This window comes from Lacerta agilis, chromosome 17 (assembly GCF_009819535.1).
Source record: "Lacerta agilis isolate rLacAgi1 chromosome 17, rLacAgi1.pri, whole genome shotgun sequence".
Classification (NCBI taxonomy): Eukaryota; Metazoa; Chordata; class Lepidosauria; order Squamata; family Lacertidae; genus Lacerta; species Lacerta agilis.
In genome coordinates this window covers 3,890,300-3,908,727 of record NC_046328.1, presented here as the reverse complement: position 1 = coordinate 3,908,727, position 18,428 = coordinate 3,890,300, and the positions used below count along the sequence as shown (strand labels likewise).

The 18,428-nt window shown below is 39.0% G+C and overlaps 1 protein-coding gene across 3 annotated transcripts in view; it reads left to right on the top strand.

The window, feature by feature from the left end:
• The first annotated feature begins 287 nt into the window (after positions 1-287).
• ATP2A2 (ATPase sarcoplasmic/endoplasmic reticulum Ca2+ transporting 2) overlaps positions 288-18,428 on the top strand; it is a 53,055-nt gene continuing 34,914 nt past the window's right edge. For all 3 annotated transcript variants that reach the window (XR_004428095.1, XM_033174399.1, XM_033174398.1), the window contains exons 1-4: positions 288-529; positions 1,573-1,590; positions 1,676-1,758; positions 14,430-14,534. Coding sequence is in view for 2 of the 3 variants with exons in the window: in XM_033174399.1 (XP_033030290.1) it covers positions 412-529; positions 1,573-1,590; positions 1,676-1,758; positions 14,430-14,534 (324 nt within the window). In the remaining variant the exon portion in view is untranslated. The remainder of the gene's footprint in view (positions 530-1,572; positions 1,591-1,675; positions 1,759-14,429; positions 14,535-18,428) is intronic.

The window sequence follows — 18,428 nt, the reverse complement described above, 5'->3', positions numbered from 1 at the left end:
GCGTTTATTGCCCCCCTCACACTGGTGGTAGTTTTGTGCCATCCCTCCCCCCCGAAAGATTTATCCCAAAGGGGGTGCGCTCTCCTTGATTTACTGGTTGGCTTCGCCTTGCTAGAAAGCGACGGGCGCCTCTCTCGATCTCTTGTCTTAGATGGTGACAAATCCGGGGAGGAGTGGGGATCCGTAGGGGGAAGGGAGGGTGGCGGGCGAGGAAAGGAGTAGAGAGGGAGGCTAGTGGTGAGTGAGGGTAGGCTCCTCTCTCTTTTTTTATTTGCTGCTGCTGTTCCTACTGCCTGCTTCTGCTGCTACGAAGAAGGAAGAGGAAGAGAGGCAGCGAAGGAAGGCGAGGGAAACACGAGCGAGGCACCATTTGCTGCTGCTGCTGCTGCTGCTGCTCCGCCGGCCTCAGCCATGGAGAACGCGCACACGAAGACCGTGGAGGAAGTTTTGGCTTATTTCGGTGTCAACGAGAGCACCGGGCTCAGCTTGGAGCAGGTCAAGAAGCTCAAGGAGAGATGGGGCGCCAACGGTAGGTCGGAGCAGCAGCCCGCCTCCTCCTCCTCCTCGCTAGAGGGGAGATGCTGCTGGGATTGCCTCCCCCCTCTCCCCATCGCATTTCTTTTTATCATCCTCCTCTTCCCTCGGCCCCTTCTCAAGGCCTAAACGTGTGGCTAGCCACACACAGGACACATCCGCACACCCCCAGGAAAAACCGGCATCTGCTTCAGGAACCGGAATAAAAGGAAAGGGAGAGAGAAGATGGCTGACTCTCGATCCACCTCGTGGGTTTCCTTCAGTGCCCCAGGCTTCTGGGGCTGTTCCAGCGTACAAACTGCCCGCCCGCTTCCCTTTCACCTTTAACGAGGGCAGAGCTGCTTCTGTTTTACATGGAACACGTTTTATATCTCTTTTTCCTCCCCTTCTCCCGTTCTTAGCATCTTAGCCTATTGCTTATTTGACCTTCGTTTCTTTTGTTCTTTTCCTTCCGGCTTGGTTCCTCATTCCTGTTAAATGTTCTTGGTTTAAAAAGAGGATACTGAAGGTTGGGGGGGGGGCGCAAGAAGGCACACTTATTTCAGTGTGTTGCAAAACCGCCTTTCGAATAGGAAATTATATGACAGGGCCAGAGGTGAGGGAGCTACCCTTGAAAAGTGAATAAGCGTATTTTCTTTCCTCCTTGCTTTTTGAAAAATGAAGGTTGAGGAAAAAATAAAATCTGTTTGTCTGAGGCTTAGAGAGGTGTGTGTGTTTAAATACCGTACCTTTGACCCTGTGTGTGAAGCTCCATTAGAAGTTACGGTTGGCAGCAGTGATGACTTGGCTGAATTTGTAACCTCACTAGCTTGATGCTTAAGGTAAAACGCTGGGAGCATGAGGCCTGCTCATGCATGGCACCTTAACCCATTGCATTGTTTGTGCCTTTGATATTAAGTTAAACATTCATAAAAAAAACCTTTAATGCTACTTAATGCAGCTGAGGCTTCAAGTATGGATCCCCTTATACTAGTTTCTAATATCTTGTTTTTTCTTTCTTTCTTGGACATGCTTTCCGGAAATCTTTATCTCTTAAAGAGCTACCAGCTGAAGAAGGTAAGCAAGTTTGTGAGGCATTTCATATTTCTACATGACATTAATTGGTGTATATTTGACAACTTCTACATTTTTTTCTTGGCAGGAAAAACTTTACTTGAGCTTGTGATCGAACAGTTTGAAGATTTATTAGTTAGAATTTTGTTGTTGGCAGCGTGTATATCATTTGTAAGTATCTTATATCTTTGATTTCATATTTGTCTGACCTGCCATGTATATAAACCTGCCATGCAGATTTCTCAAAAGTTCTTAAACTGAGAAGTGCAATATCTATACATTTTAATTTGTCTTAAATTTTAGTCTTGGGACTGAATATCTTGTTTTCTACCAGAAAAAGTGTTTTGTTCTCTGGATTTTAGTGCAGTTACTTTGACCTCAATCCTAACCATACTTTCTTGGAACAAGTTTCATTTTACTGGGATACTGCAGTGCAAAGTTGTATTTTAATATGGGGCCAGGATTGCATACCAGTTAAACCAGATAAACACTAACATTTTTTGATACATAATATTCATGGGATCGATGATAGTTCTTTATTTGAAGTAGGATCTCCCAGTTCTTGCCTGTTAACCTTGGCCCCAGTAAGAAGGTGAACTAGTATTCTTTGTGTGGTTGATTGTTATGAAACTAACTGAGACTGCTGGAAATCTTTTTTTGGATGCAGTGGAAACTGTAAATAGAATTTGCATGGGGGAATATTCCAGTTGCCTTCCCTTGCTGATAATAGCAAGGTGACAGTTGTTGCTCTTGACAGTGACAAGAATGATGACAGCAGTGATGGCACCATTGTTGACCAAATTTGGTAACTGACCTTTGGGAAGCCTCTTGCTTTACATGCAGAATTGGTAGGATGGGACTGTGAAACCGGTTCTGAATATTTTTACTTCTTCCTTTTTTAAAAGCCGTTGAATAGACTTAACATTGCCTGATGCCAGCTCTGTGTTTCTAGAGGAACAGTTAGACAACATGCAGCAAAGATCAAAACAGAGGGTGGTCATGGTTCACACATTCTGACATGCTGAAAATGAAGGGGTAAACCTATGTAAAAGCATTACATGTGGAGATGATACTTAAACAGGATGGCATGGTGCAAATTGTAGTGTTCTCTTTGGCTTTGGGGAGACTTTAGCTCTAAAATGCTTGGTAGCATTGGACATGTTGTGCCAGACTAAACTATGGACAGGGTTGATGTGAGCATGATGGAGATAAAGAATGTACAGCGCTTTGTAGCCTGAAAGGTAGGTTAGAGAAGGCTGGGATTTGTAGGACTCTGTATGCACACCAACATGTGCTTTCATTATATATGGCAACTCTAGAGTTCCCCTTTAACTGCAGTTTTTTTGACATATTAGCACTTCTGGAGAGTCCCATTACTTCCAGGAGCAGCTTTTCAGGGATCACAAGGCACTGTGGTGGAAAGAAGTGTGTTTAAAAATGGGTTATATGTGGAACCTCCAAGATGGATCTCCCCAATTGAGCATTTATGTGGCAGTTTTCAAAGGAACTAAATTTAATCTTTGGGGCCTTTTTAGAAGCTACAAGAGTAGAAAACAGTAAATGGTGCAGAGCTGTCTTGAGTGTTTGCAAAATAATTGTGGCAGTAGGAAATACAATCCGAAAAAAACGGGTGAGAGGAGGGTTACCCCCTGTAATAATATGTATGTTGCTGATCTTGAGCCAGTGAGGGTTTCAGATATCTTGACCCTGGCATGTGCTTTCAAAGAAGATGGTCTTCAGTTCTGGTACTTGTGCATCATTGCAGTTAGTCAAAGCTTGGCACTGATTTTTCTTGTGGAGACGATTGGCTTAGTCATTCTGGTTTTTTTCTTACAAAAGTTAACTATGTATGACTATGCCATTTTAAAATGAGCGAACATTTTATGTAAAGGAAGTTGTGAGTATGAGATGACACCAACTCGTTTTGGGGTTCACTAGAGGGTATGTTAGTAAATATGGCTCATAAGTGCCCATTCAAAATACATTTGCAGTTTTAAAATAGCATTATTGGTTATAAACTTGAACAGAGAATTGCAAGTTTTTGAAAAACTAATTTGTAGTTTGTTTCACTGCATAAAAAAACACTTCATAAAAAAACAGGTTTGAACTGAGTTTGAGTTACAGCCCATTATTTGTGTTTATGATTTGATTAGAAATGCTCAAGAATTATGCATTCTGAAAGCGGACAATTTGTGAGCACTAGATCTGAAAAGCTGTGCACATTAACAACGCGAGATGACATGCCCTAACTTACCATGCATAGAATTCCCTACAGTTATTATAGCATAGGTTAGGTTTTCCTGGAAGATTCTTTCCTTAAACAATTTCCAGGAAGCAAACCAGTGAATTTATTTCTCCAGAGTATATTCTAATATTTTGAAACTGAATCTGGGGGATGTTAATTCTAGAGTTAACAGCTAGCAGAAGAATGTGAATAATTGCTATGCAGTGGAATCTCGTGTTACGTACTGCCCTCCTTACAAATACTTTGGGTTACGAGCTCTGCTAACCTGGAAGTAGATGCCCCTTGTTGTGGACTTCGCCCCGGGTTGTGAGCGGAAGTCAAGTGGCGCAGCAGCAGTAGGGGGCGCCATTAGCGAAAGCGCGCCTCATGTTAAGAATGGTTTCGGGTTACAAATGGATCTCCATTCATAACCGAAGGTACCACTGTAATCTTGAGGTTTAATTTTATGCTGATTTCAGTAATGCAGGTCTGTATAGATCTATACAATAGTGTTAGTTTACTCACTATTGGCTATTTTATTAAAAAAAATATGTAATCCTTGAATAGTTGCTGTTGAACAATTTCTTTGGTTAAGGTTGCATATGGATGTTGAAATGCAATCCTAGCAGAAGCTTTTGAGATTGGCTTTAGATTTGCTAAGTGTCCATAGGTCCAAAACTGACAATATTCTAGCCTATAGCCTTATTGACACCACACATTAAACCATAGTTTGAAGAATAAAGTGTTTCTGTGTGAATAAGCTAGTGTGCTGGTGCATGCTGCTAAAAAGTTCATGCCATGTTCCTCTGCTCTGCCATAGGGAACCAAGTAGGAGTCTGGCTTGTTGTGATATCTGAAACCTGGCTCATGGTTTGATTTCCCCCAAACAAACCATGATCAGTATTCTAAAAATAAACCTTGGTTACTACTTGTGGCTTGTTTCTCTCCAAACAATGAACCTGGTTTTAGACGTCATGACAAGCCAGGCTTGTTTCCTGGCAGTGTAGCAGGAACTGGAGGGGAGTGGAGCAAGAACTTTGAATGCACCAGCACGCTGCATGTTCACATTAAACTTTTTTTTAAAGTATGGTATAGTGTATACAACATCTGTCATGTCTGCCAGTTGGTTGAAGTGTACAATATAGAAAAAAGTGTATCACACTCAGAGACCTGAAAAAGATGCTTCCTCATTTCCTTGAATTTCTGATGCAATGTGGAGTCTTAATGTTGGAACAAAGTATTTAAAGAGCCCTAATAGTGAAGTGCTCTTCCCTCCAGAATAATGGGAGAACTGAGCTCCTGAGGAATTGTGATGATTAATTTACAAAGAGGCCAGGCAGTGCTTAAAAGGACAACTGTGAAGTGTACATTAGGGGAAAACCTGGGCCTACAAATTTTGCATTTCCCCTCTGGGCGAAATAAGACAGTGTCTTATCTGTTTTACTGCAAAACAAGTATTTTACTTAAATACAACCTTCCCCAATCTTGGTTCCACAAATGGTAGACTACAGCCCCCATCATTCCCAACCAGCATAGCTAATGGTCAGGGATGATGCAGTTTGGTCGAACAACATCAGAGGAAACAAGGTTGTGGAAGGTTACTTTAATGTGCAGAGAATTATGTATTGTGTGTCATTCTGGATGATTTGTATTTTGCTTCCATATTCATGTGTTCAGGCCTGCAAGTCTATAAAAATAACAAGAATGTGCAACTTCCCCTTTCTCTGCTTATGAGTGCTTGCTACATGTTCGTCTTGAACAGTTTTGTTGATGATTTAAAACTCGGAACACCTAAAGTTTGTATGCATGGTGCTTTGTTTGTAAAGGACAGAATGTGTGAACCACTACCCTATAGATTAGGAAAAATAGTACAGTGGTGCCTCGCTAGACGAAAATAATTCGTTCTGCGAGTGTCTTCGTCTAGCGATTTTTTTTGTCTAGCGAAGCACCAAGGCAGAAAGCGGTTTTCGCGACAGAATTTTTTTTTTTTTTGTCTTGCGAGGCAGCCCCATTGACTTTTTCGTCTTGCGGGGCAGCCTTCCGCTAGTGAATGCCTTTCGTCTAGCAAGTTTTTCGTCTAGCGGGGCACCACTGTACATGCATGCAAGAGAAGAAAAATATTGTGACCCTGGATATGCAATAGGGATTCCAACAAATGAAATTATAAATATTGGACTCTATGGCAGGAACCTGGTTCATTTTTATGAACTAGTGTGGTTGGTGCTGGAGTAGAACTGGTTTGAATCCCTCCTTAGCCGTAAAGCTCACTATGTCATCTTGGGGCACACTATTATCCCACCTCAAAGGGTGCTTGTGAGGATAAAATGAGGTGAACCTATGTATTCCACCTTGAGATCCTTGGGTGGAATAGTGGTATAAAAACAATACAATATTCTTTGCCCTATGAAAGTATGATGCCATATTGCCCTGACCAGTGGCCTTTCTTGTGTTGTCTAATTTTGACGGGCAGTAGCTCTTGAAGGCCTTGGAGGTATTTCATAGCTGTGCTACCTAAGATCCTCTCACTAAAGGTTGTGTGACTTCTGGAGGTAAAGGATGTGCTCTATCACTGAATTATGCTCCAGTGTCAGGGAGCGCCTTTCTCTAGCCCCAGTTCCTACCATATTAGCCTTGATCATGCAGTTTGGGAGATGTGGCATTACTTATTTTCCTGAAAAAATGGCTTGCTGTGCTTCTGATAGTGACCATGAAATTGGCATGGGCAATTTAGTACACACAGTTGTTATCCTGTTGCTGGAGAATAACAGATGCAACATAGATAAGGTTAAGTTATTGGAACATGAGGGATCATCTTACTCACTTGTATACAAACACACAATCCTTCATACTAAGCATTCATACACAGTGTTCTAGCTTTGGCATTCTCTAACTTCTGAGAATTGGCCTATGTATCTGATGTTGCTTGTAGCCTAAAGTACATAGCCACCAAACCAATAGCCTCTTTTTTGGTAAGTCCAGTAACTAGAAATAAATTCTGCTCTCTGGCAGATTTACTTAATTTTGTTAAACTTTGAAACAGGATTGAAGAGAGATGCTAGCAGATGTGATCTATGCTTATGTGTGATATGCCAAATAGTGGAGATTAGAAAATACCGGTATACGCTACATGAGAGTTTAGAAAGGAAGGTGGCTTTATCGTGTTTTTTTTTTAGAAATTTGGCTACCTTTAAACAATGAGTATTTTTATCAACTACTTTTAACCCAAACATGCATTTGGGGACCCATTTCTTAATCTTTCACCATAATATTTGTGTGGTGGTGGTGGTCTCCTTTTACGGTCCACTTTGGATCAGACTGTGACTGACTAGTGGATCCTGACTCACCATTTGAAGACCAGTGCTGTAAAGAATAATAATAATAAGCACTTTATGTGGCCTTGAAAGCTGGCTTGAGTTACTCATTTCTCTACCCCAGACAAATTAAGGGTGATCCAATGTATTAATTAAAATGGTGAGAAAAGTCTTTGTATGTAAAAGTGCTGCCTGCATTCTGATAAAAACATAATTTCCTTTTCTAATGACCTCCCTTGACAACTTGTGGACCTTTCCCCCTCAAATTTGTTTTCAAGAGGCATCTGGAAGTCACATAATCATCTTATTAATTTATTCACTGCCTTTTTGACCATGTGTTTGTTTGACAGACTTGTAACATAAATAAGCAGTTTACCAGACAAAAGTTATTTAATGCTTGTAGAATACCTAATCATATTGTGCATCTCTAGCAGAATAGGCACAGTGATCAAAAGTACCGTATTTTCCGGCGTATAAGACGACCCCCAACTTTTCCAGTTAAAATATAGAGTTTGAGATATACTCGACCGCAGATTCTCCACCCGGCATATAAGACGACCCCCGACTTTTGAGAAGATTTTCCTGGATTAAAAAGTAGTTTTATATGCCAGAATATACAGTACTGTAGAATTTTAAAGAACTCACATATGTTAAGAATGTGTAGCTTTCGTTAGGTGCAGAGGTAATACCAGAGGTCTCATATATTTCCCCCCTCCAAGATGTTTTAATTGATGTTTTAATTAGTTTGAAGCAGCCTAGAACCCAGTCAGATGAGCAGCTAATAAATAATAAATTATTATTATTATAATTAGAATCTGAATTATAGCAAATGGTACTTATGTACAGAAATAACTGATAGAATATCTAAGGGGTAGGTGCTCTACCTCTTTCTACGCCTATTGACTAACTTTCTGTAACAACTGATAGAGTTTTTGGGCTGTGAATCTTGGAAAGAGCGGAAATAACCTGAATTGATTATGGACAGTGTCTCTAGGACAAAATACTTTGTATGGGATAACTTGTTATCAAAACTATTGCAAAGGAATGCTTTATCTGTTTAATTTTAAATGAATTATGGTAAATTAATAAAAACAGTATGCCATTAAGAGTCCATACAGCACTCCAGAGAGCACGAGTAAAACAATAGCATTAATAAGGTACTGTGAATTCAAAAAAAGCACTAAATGTGTATAAAAACAACTAATTTTAGCAGGAGTTGGACAGAGAAGTGAATCCAGTTAAATGAGAGTTGCATACCCTCCAACATTTCTCCAATGACAATAGGGATGTCCTATTCCATAATAAAAATGATAATAAAATTTGTTTATTTATACCCCACCCATCTGACTGGGTTGCCCCAGCCACTCTAGGTGGCTTCCAACATATATAAAAACATAGTGAAACATTAAGCATTAAAAATCTTCCCTATGCAGGACTGCTTTCAGATGTCTTCTAAAGGTTGTATTTATCTCGTTGGCTTGGGGTTTACATAACTCCATACCTTTCAATGAAAATAGGGACGTCCTAAGGAAAAGCAGGACATTCTGGGATCAAATCAGAAACCAGGGCAGCTTCTGTAAATGTGGGACTATTGCTGGAAAACAGGGACACTTGGGAGAGTCTGGAATTGAGCAGGATGCATGTTCTACATGCTTTTTTTATCTAGCACTTTACAATGTTTGTAATGCTAATCTCATTCATGACCCAAAATCAGATCTTTAGGCTTGTGAGCAGTGAATTTAATTCTGCTTTATTTCAGAATTAGTGATTAGATATAGCACTGGTCCATTAGTATTACCCATGTTTGTGTTTAGGTGATCTTTGGAAGCTCATGGAAGCAGTGAGACTTGCAGTTTTCAAGAACCTCAGGATCAGACACAAGCTGGTGCAAGTGTTCACCAGATCAATGAACTATAGTTTTCACTAGTGAGTTCATTGTGACTAGAATACAAATCCTGCAGGCGTATATTAAATACATAATGGCATAGTCTTTTTTATATGTGATGACAATTTTCAAGAACTGGTTTGCCTGCCCCCAGCTGTTTTATAGCAGACTGCTTCTACCAAGTCTGTCAAATGCCCACTAGATGCTTTGACCTTTCACACAGCCAGTAACCACACAGGAAGCCCAAGCACTAACATGCCAAAACATTCACATTTGTCTTTCCTTTTTTAAGCTTGAGCCTATATCATGTTATACAGTACACTAGGTTGAGTCTCACATGGTTGAATACACCCCAAATGCCCTGCACATAGAAAGCAGGTTGTCCGGAAGTAGGATTTTAGGATAGCATGTTGGTTTTCTGTGTGTGTGCAAGAGTGTTTCGGGGGTGGGTGGGTTCTGTCATGTGATCTCTTCCCTTCCAACCTGAAACAATCCAAGCTTGCCACCTCAACTGCTTGCTGTTTGTGAGAACAAGCGGTCGTTAAACGTGTGTTAAGAGTCTTGTGTGGTATGGAAATGTCACACACCGGTGTATGATGTCTGCTATGTAGTTAAGAGCTTAAAAGGTGACAAACATGATGTCTAGAGACATTAAACATTTGATACCAATCTGCATGTATGTTTTCAGGACTTGCAAATAGAACTATTGTATTCATATTGGGCAAAATATTCCTGTATTGCAGAAGATTTGACTAGTTGACCCTTGTGGTCCTTTTCCAACTATGACTAGGATTTCAGAGACTCTTGCCTACCCATAGCTTACTATTCCATGTCCACCCCTAGTGGTGCACCTATTTGCTTTAGGTCTCATCATCTTTTGTAAGCAGCAGTGGTATTTTAAACATTTTTGGAAGGTTTATGAAACAGCACATATTACTACAACTCAAAAAATCATTTCTAAAAGTCTTAGAAATATAAAGCTGCAATCCTATATCTGTGTATCTGGAAGTAAGCCCATTGAGCTTGGTAGAACTTCAGAGCAAGAATCCCAATATAAAGGGAATAATGATCATCTAATCAAGATCCCTCTAGCAGTTCTTTGGGCTGCTTTGTGGTAGAATTAAAAAAAAAATGTTACAAGAAATATCAAGACAATTACTTGTATTTACTATCAATTTTATGGTTTCAGAGTGTATATTTTGATTGGTTTGCTTGCTTGTGGGGATCTTGTGATGATGTACAACAAATACAGTCTAAATAATTAAAATATGCTAAATTTTGTATTTTGCTATGATGCCTGCAAACGTTTGGCTTATAGCAAACGTTTGGCTTAAAAATGCAATACATGAGTGACTAGTTTATAATTTGTGAATGTAGAGAAGAGGAAAGGTAGATGGCAGCTACAGTGGATCTTTACATAGAATTCTGCAGTTTCAACTTTTTCATGTTAATTGTATTAACCTCTCACAAAGGAAATTGTTCATTATAAGCTTGGCATAGCTGATTGTTAAAGATTACATCCTCTTTGGAAGAGAAAAGTGAGATGTAAGATGTCGTTTTTGTAATTGGTGCTTTATATCTAGCAAGGTGTCTAAAATCAGCATGCCTGCTATTAATGAAATGGAACATTTGACGATTTGAGCATTTATTTTTCACAGCAGGTTTCTAGACCTCATAATTCCTTAAGAAAAAGTTGCCGTATATGGGAAACTTCAGCAAATGCTTATAGGAGGTTAGGATGGAATATATTTAATTGGAACTAGTCTCACTCCCTTCTTGTGGCCTTGAAGTCAGTTATTTGTGTTCTCATCTTCTAGTTGAGGAACTGATGCCCATTGTCTGTGCTGGGTGTTCTAGAGAAAGGTGGATCAAAAGATAACCAGTTTATCACGATCCGGAAATTAAAGATCAGCATGAAACATGTAGATATGTATACAGTGGACCCTTGGGTTACGTTACCTTTGGGTAATGTAACTTTTTGGGTTGTGAACATGGCAAACCCGGAAGTGTATACTTTTGGGGTTTTGCCATGCGCACATGCGTAGAAGCAGCACCCCTAGATGCGGACTTTTTGGGGTATGTATGGACCCCCGGAACGTAAGTTCGTGTATGGAGGGTCCACTGTACTGTAATACATTCTCTTTGCCTAAGTGGGAGGTAATGTGCCTAAAAATCTGGATGAATAATATTTTCTTGATTTTCTTATTTTATCTTTTTGTAAACCACTTTGAGAGTATTTTTACAATGAAGTAGTACATAAAGTTTATGAAGTGAATTAATCATCTTAGATATGGATCAGTATTGAAAATTTATTGTTTTTATTTTATGTCATATTGAGCATGATGGACTTTAAAAAATTGGTTGTCTTACTGGTGCTCTTATTCCATTGATAGATGCCATTGCAAAGGCATTTTAATCTCTTGTTTTAGTACTAGGATCTTTAATACTTCAGTCGCATCATAGCTGTATAACTGGAGCTCCATCAAGTGGCTAATGATAAGTTGTAGCAACAGCCATTTAAAAGAGCCAAGATTCAATTTAGGAGTGAAATCTTGATTCTGCGTTCCAACCCAACGTAAGATGATTTTCTAATGGAATTCTTCCTCTATTTAAGATTTACCATGCCCTCAATCTAGAAACTGCCTTCCCTATAGCCTTTAGTGCAGTACTGCATTTTCTCCATTCTCTATTTCCCGCAGCCTGTGTACCCACCTGGAAAATAGTTCTACTTAACAAGATTCCTCTTCTTTCAGCTTCCTATTGACTGACTTCCAAGCACTAATGATTTCAGCATTATTAAGTTTGTTGATTTTTACTTCCTGTTGCTCAATATGTTGAATATGGTAGTAGCTATTTTCTGCATTAATCATTGCAGAGTTTGATACAGGCTACCAAGTAAGTGTAGATTAAATAAGATTTTGCGTGACTTTTTAAGTACCCCATTCAGTGACCTGGTTCACATGTAACATTAAACCATGGTTTAGTGGTGCATGTGAACCCAGCACAGCACCTTATAAGCCATATTTTGTTGTTGGCTCCCTGATTTTAATTACCGGTGTGTTTCAGCATTGTGTGTGACCCCAGGCACTGTATGTAATTCTTTCAGTTTGTATAAAGATTTCCACTGCTCTTCTGTATTCTTCCCGCTGACAGCAGCTCTTCATGTTTGTGTTGGAGATGGTTTCTAAAAGTGGTCTGGGATGACTTCTGAGGCAGCACAAGAAATGCTTTGGGGAAAACTAGGGCAAAGGGGCTCAGAAACCTTTTGATAAAGGCATTTATCTACCTAAGATCAAGTTTCATTTTTTAAAGTCTATCATGGATTTTTATAATACCCAGTAGCTATGGGAGCAACTGCATGTATTCAAGAGAGTAAAGGTAAAGGGACCCCTGACCATTAGGTCCAGTCGTGTCCGACTGGGGTTGCAGTGCTCATCTTGTGTTACTGGCTGAGGGAGCCGGCGTACAGCTTCCAGGTCATGTGGCCAGCATGACAAAGCCGCTTCTGGTGAACCAGAGCAGCGCACAGAAACACCGTTTACCTTCCCACTGGAGCGGTACCTAGTTATCTACTTGCACTTTTGATGTGCTTTCGAACTTCTAGGTGGGCAGGAGCAACGGGAGCTCACCCCATCGTGGGGATTCGAACTGCCGACCTTCTGATCAGCAAGCCTAGGCTCTGTGGTTTAACCCACAGCGCCACCCGCGTCCCTATTCAAGAGAGTACTTGACTGCATTTTGCTGTAAATAATTAGAGCACTTTCCTAAGTTTCCTAATATTAAAGTAAATTATTCTTTATGCTGATGAATCTAAATAAGGGGATAGCTGCAACCTGAGCTTGAGCTCTCATGGGTATGAAATTTTGCTGAGACATTCCTTGGCCTGATCTATTTTTTATAAGAATTTATTAAATTTTAACAATAAAACAAACACAAAACACTACAAAACTACAAAAAATAGCAAAAATACAAACACAAAAATACAAAAAGAAAAAACCTTAACAAACACTTATTTAACTATCCTTATAATATTCCTAACATTATTTTGGGACCTCCTCACATCCTCTCTATCTGCGTTCATTTCTAATCCTCTTTAGTAATTTTATAACATTGTAAAATCATCATTCTCATCTAATCTTAATCCTACTATACATCATATAATCATCAATTTAATCTAATTTTAATCCTAATGAAAATAAGCATAACATATTTCTATCTACTTCTTATATCCTATCTTAATCTAACTTCTGACATTACTGTAGCCTTACATATCCACTGATTTTAATTTCAAATATCAATCTTTTCACGTCGTTTCAAGTAGTCTTTAAATTTCTTCCAATCCTCCTGCACCATTTCTTCTCTCTGGTCTCGGAGTTTCGTGGTCAGTTCTGCGAGTTCCATATATTCAATCATCTTCATCTGCCAATCTTCCACTGTTGGTAATTCTTCAGTTTTCCAGTTTTTAGCTATTAAAATCCTAGCAGCTGTTGTGGCATACATAAAAAATGTTCTGTCCTTGTTGGGGATTTCATAGTTGGTCATGCCCAGCAGAAAGGCCTCTGGTTTCTTACTAAACGTGTTTTTCAACACTTTTTTAAGCTCATTGTAAATCTTCTCCCAGAAGTCCTTTACCTTTGGGCACGTCTACCACATATGAAAGAAGGTACCTTCCACTTGCTTACATTTCCAGCATTTATTACTCAAACCATGATACATTTTGGCTAACTTAACTGGAGTTAAATACCATCTATAGATCATTTTCATGATATTTTCCCTTAACATATTACATGCTGAGACATTCCACACATATTCCAGTTTTATGATTTAATCACTTTGGTTTTTGTAGTGCCCCGTCAGTAGTTTAGCACATATGCACCTCTTAACTGTGTGGCGACCTTATCCAGAAAATGTCAACTACATCCTAGTTCCTGATGACCCTGCAACCAGGACCGCTCAGTGTTACATAACTTAACCTTTTCTATTGTTAACACAGAGAGGAGGCTTGGCTTTAAGGAATGTGGGACTTAGTAGCAGATTATAATGACAGTTTTTAGAAACTGATAAATATTACCATGATTCAGTCTCAGAATAGCAAACTAACCAAGCATAAGCATGGTAGCACAAAACTTACTACAGTATGCATTAAACTACTAAAGTCTTATCTTTAAGATTATATAGATATATAGATATATATAATTTATTTGGGAAGATGAAGATGGGATTATTTTTGTAAAATGGAATTTGCTTTTAGCTTCTAATGTATCTCTTAATTCACTTTTCTTTTTAACTGGTGCGATAAATCCTGGGGTATATCTAATTACCAATGACTAACATATAGCTAAAATTAAGACAACTATTATAGAAAATGCAGTGTATAATATTTGAGTATATAAAATGACCTGTTCTTCAATCTCTCTTGTAGGTGTTGGCCTGGTTTGAAGAAGGTGAAGAAACAATCACAGCCTTTGTAGAGCCTTTTGTAATCTTACTCATATTGGTAGCCAATGCAATTGTGGGTGTGTGGCAGGTGAGTGAATATTTTGTAATGCTTGAATCTTGGAAAACTTCATAAACATTGTTCCAATAGGCTGCAACTTGAACAGACTAATTTTAAACTAATTTTAAGTAAATTTGCTATATATATTATAGATTAGCCTGAAAGTAGACACAAGTTGTGAAATAGTTAAGCATTTCAGATTTAGTTACTTGAGAGATGCTCTACATCAGACATGTCCAACAGGTTGATCGCCAGGGTTCTCCAGGTCGATTGCGGGAGTTAAAAAAGAGACCGCCCGTTTGCTCCTGAGCGATTGTGATTGTGGTCCAGTTGGCGCCATTGGTGGTGCTGTTCAAGGTTATACTCCCTTCATTTGTGGCAGAATGGGGGAAGAAGAAATGGGTTTGGACTTGGGTTAGCAATCTAATGCAGCTCTTCCTAAAAAACGAAGCTCAACAATTCTGGCTTCCTACCCCCCCACCCCTAAAAAAAGCTCAACAACTATGGGCAATGACAATGGGTAGATCACTGCCAGTTTTTTATACTGGGAGTAGATTGTAGTCTCTATAGAGTTGGACGTGCCTGCTGTACATTGTAGAAGTACTGCAGGATCCAAAGAGCCATGCAACTAATTAAGTGAACCCAAGGAAACTTAGGACTTGTATTGCTTTTGAAATCAGGAAGTTACAGGATGGATCTGCTGTACTAGAAATTAAATTTTGAGAGTTTGGGAAGAATGCTGAACTTTAGGACATTTTATTTTATTTTATTTTAAATTTAGTTTTAATTAAGGTTTTTTTGTGTTACAAAGAAGAAAACAGATAAACAGGGGGTGGTACTTCTATTGTCTCCATTTAGGTCATATATGAGAATTGAGTATTTTGGGGGATGAGGTGATGCATGTGTTTTTCGTAGTTGATGCATGACACCGAAATCTGACTTGCCTATTTAAATCTAAAATTTAAATTGCTTCTGCATGGTGTATTTATGGTACTTCTAACTTGCGTGCATGGGCTGACATGCCATTAAGGTTAGGAAAACCCAATTTGCCCTGAACTGCTTCCTCAGTTTGCTTTTATTGTCTTTTATATAATTATCTGACATTTGAATTGGTGGTTTTGTGTATTTGAGAATGTATGTGTTTATAGTAACAGGCAGTGTTAGAAACTGAGATATAAAAGCCATTCGCCATATGGCACCTTAAGTCTGGGTTGTGGCTGCACTAACAGAATATTTAAGCTCCTTTTTTTTACAAGATAACAAAGCTGAAAATGAATTGTGTATATTGTCAGCTAAAATATTACATTAATTTTTCATATGGTCTAGTCCTCATCTGAAGACTGCAAAAAACAGCCATGCTTCTCCTGCCTATCCCACAGATACTCTTATGTGGGTCCTTTCTTCAGTCTTCAGAGAGTAGCTGGAAATGGGAAGGCAGAAAAAGGTCCCCCTTTCCTTCCACTCTGCATTAAAGCTCTAGATTCTCCCTACACCCCCTTTCCTTCATATTAAGGTACATATATCCCCCTGGCACCACCTTAACTGAAGAGAACAGTAACAGTAGCAGACCACCAGGCAGTCAGGCGGTGGCAGCAGATTTGGGCCACATTCACAGCACACATTAGCAGGTTTTCTTTCATACTTGGTTCTAACTAGAACCTTGAAAACCCTTAATTTTTTTCACTGTTTCCTTTTGCTGGCTTATTGAACAGCTTCAGTCTTAAATCCACTTTATCATATTCATATTTGTCAAATCAAGTAGTTGCCAGTATGAAAACATAAATTGCCCCGATACATAAAATGGTCACCCATTTCTATAATCAAAAGTATGTATAGTAGGGCCCACAGCCTTCATATCCTGACAGATAGTGAGTTCCCTCACCCTCAGTTTTTGTATTGGAGATTATTGCTATGCAGGATTCAAGAGAAATCATGGATCTGAGAAATGTTTGAAAAGGAAGGGCCCCAGTTGACTATTTCTTAAAGTATGGTGAAATGAGAACAACTGTCCCCTGAAATCATGGTAATAAGATATTGGTATAAAACCACTGCCAAGCAGGAGCTGCCAGTTTTTGACTAATAACTTTTTTATAGGTAGTGTTGCTTTTAGTTGGTTTCAAGCAGCTCATCTGTTTATCCCAGAAAGGTGGGAGTGGGGAGAAGAGAGCATGAATTCCTTACACAATCCAATGTGTTCGTGAAGCCTATGCCACAAAAATATACCCAGCCAATGTGTATTACAAATCCCCAAATGGTATGTGATAGGTGATTATTGAAGTGTCTCTCTGCTTGGAATGTACAAGGTAGTTGACTATTCTAAATAGCAGATGCTATAAGCAGTTGAATGCATGAATTTAATCTGGAGCAGAAAGTGTGAGCAGGATGTCCCTATAGTACAGATCTTTTAATTGCTCTCACAGATGGATTGTTAAAAATAGTCACTCAGAAAATGTTCTTTTGGAATTTATCCATTTAAAGTGGTCTATCTGGGTGGCTTAATAACTACTGTACAAGTATGCTCATGTTACAATTCTGAATGGGCACTGGGAAGGGAGACAAATGTAACTTTTGCCCCATGTAACATTTTGTTAACAATATGAACATTTCCTCGGAAAGCTAATTCTTTAGTTGTTGGATTGGCAGAAAAGACACTTGATTTTCAGCACTTAGTTGCTGCGTGAACCTCAAAGTAGTTAGATAAAGTGTTTTGCAGTGGAACAATGTGCAAAACAATTTTTGATATCTGCTAATGTTGTATCTGGAAAAGTTATGATTTGTGGATGTCATAGTTTTACTTCTTTCATTGCTGATGAAATTAAAAGGAACCATATCTTCCTTGAATTATGTATTTGAGTGTGAGAAGAATGCACATAAGGTTGTGAGTGAGGGTGTTGCTTCAACAGTGTCTATTCTTTATCTCTTGTTTTAAGAGACTTGGGGCAAGTAGCAGTTCCTGCCAACATGTGTTTCTCTTCAATGTAAACTTGGAAGTTTTAAATTTGTTTGCACTATTGCTGTATCTGAATATACTGGCAATATGAGTCATGGATAGGTACTTCTCATTTGATTTTCAGTGTAGATATTAGAGTTGGAACTGTTGGCTCCTTGAACATTTTTTTTTTTCTGTTGGTGACTTATAATAACTTGGCAAGATTTTAACATTAAGCTGTCTGGAAATAGACAATATTATTGACCGCAAAGCCCTTATTAAATAACTACAGAGATAAACCACTGTTAACATAATCAGATTCAGTTTTTATGGACAAAACCGGAATCCATCTGAAATATTTATGAGCAGCATTCAAAATTAGCCGAGAGCCAGGTGCATTTTGTGACTGGGAATGGTCTGATTGCAAGCAATTTGAGAAGTCTTGGTGCCGCATATGGTGACTGAGATTCAAGATTAAAATTGCCGCTGCCAGAAATGCCTTCCTGCCTGACTTCAAAGTAAGATCACTGGCTGCTGCCTTCAATGCTGCTTTGCCTTGCCTTACCTCCCCACCCAAAAATGAGGGTGCTGCTAGATCACTGGCTACTGCCTTCCATATGCCTCTTTGCTTCCCCCCTTTACATAACACTAATAGTAATGATAATAATAATAATAATAATAATAATAATAATAATAATAATATATTTACATGCTGTTATTTGTAAATATTATTCAACTGACATGGTTTTGGCCACAATTACAGGGGCTGAGCCCCATTCATGTTTGTGGTGTTCAGTTAAGAATTGCCATTAAAAATGTGATATTAACAATGTGTCACTGGTGTGAATTGTGCATTACTTCGTGCATTTCAAGCAAATTAATAAAAAGTGCTGCTACATTTGGGGTGGGGCAGTGAGTGGCTAGGCATTCTGTTTTTGCACCCACAACAGAGGTTCCATGTGGCAAAACTGTCACTGTGTTCAGCTAATAGCAGT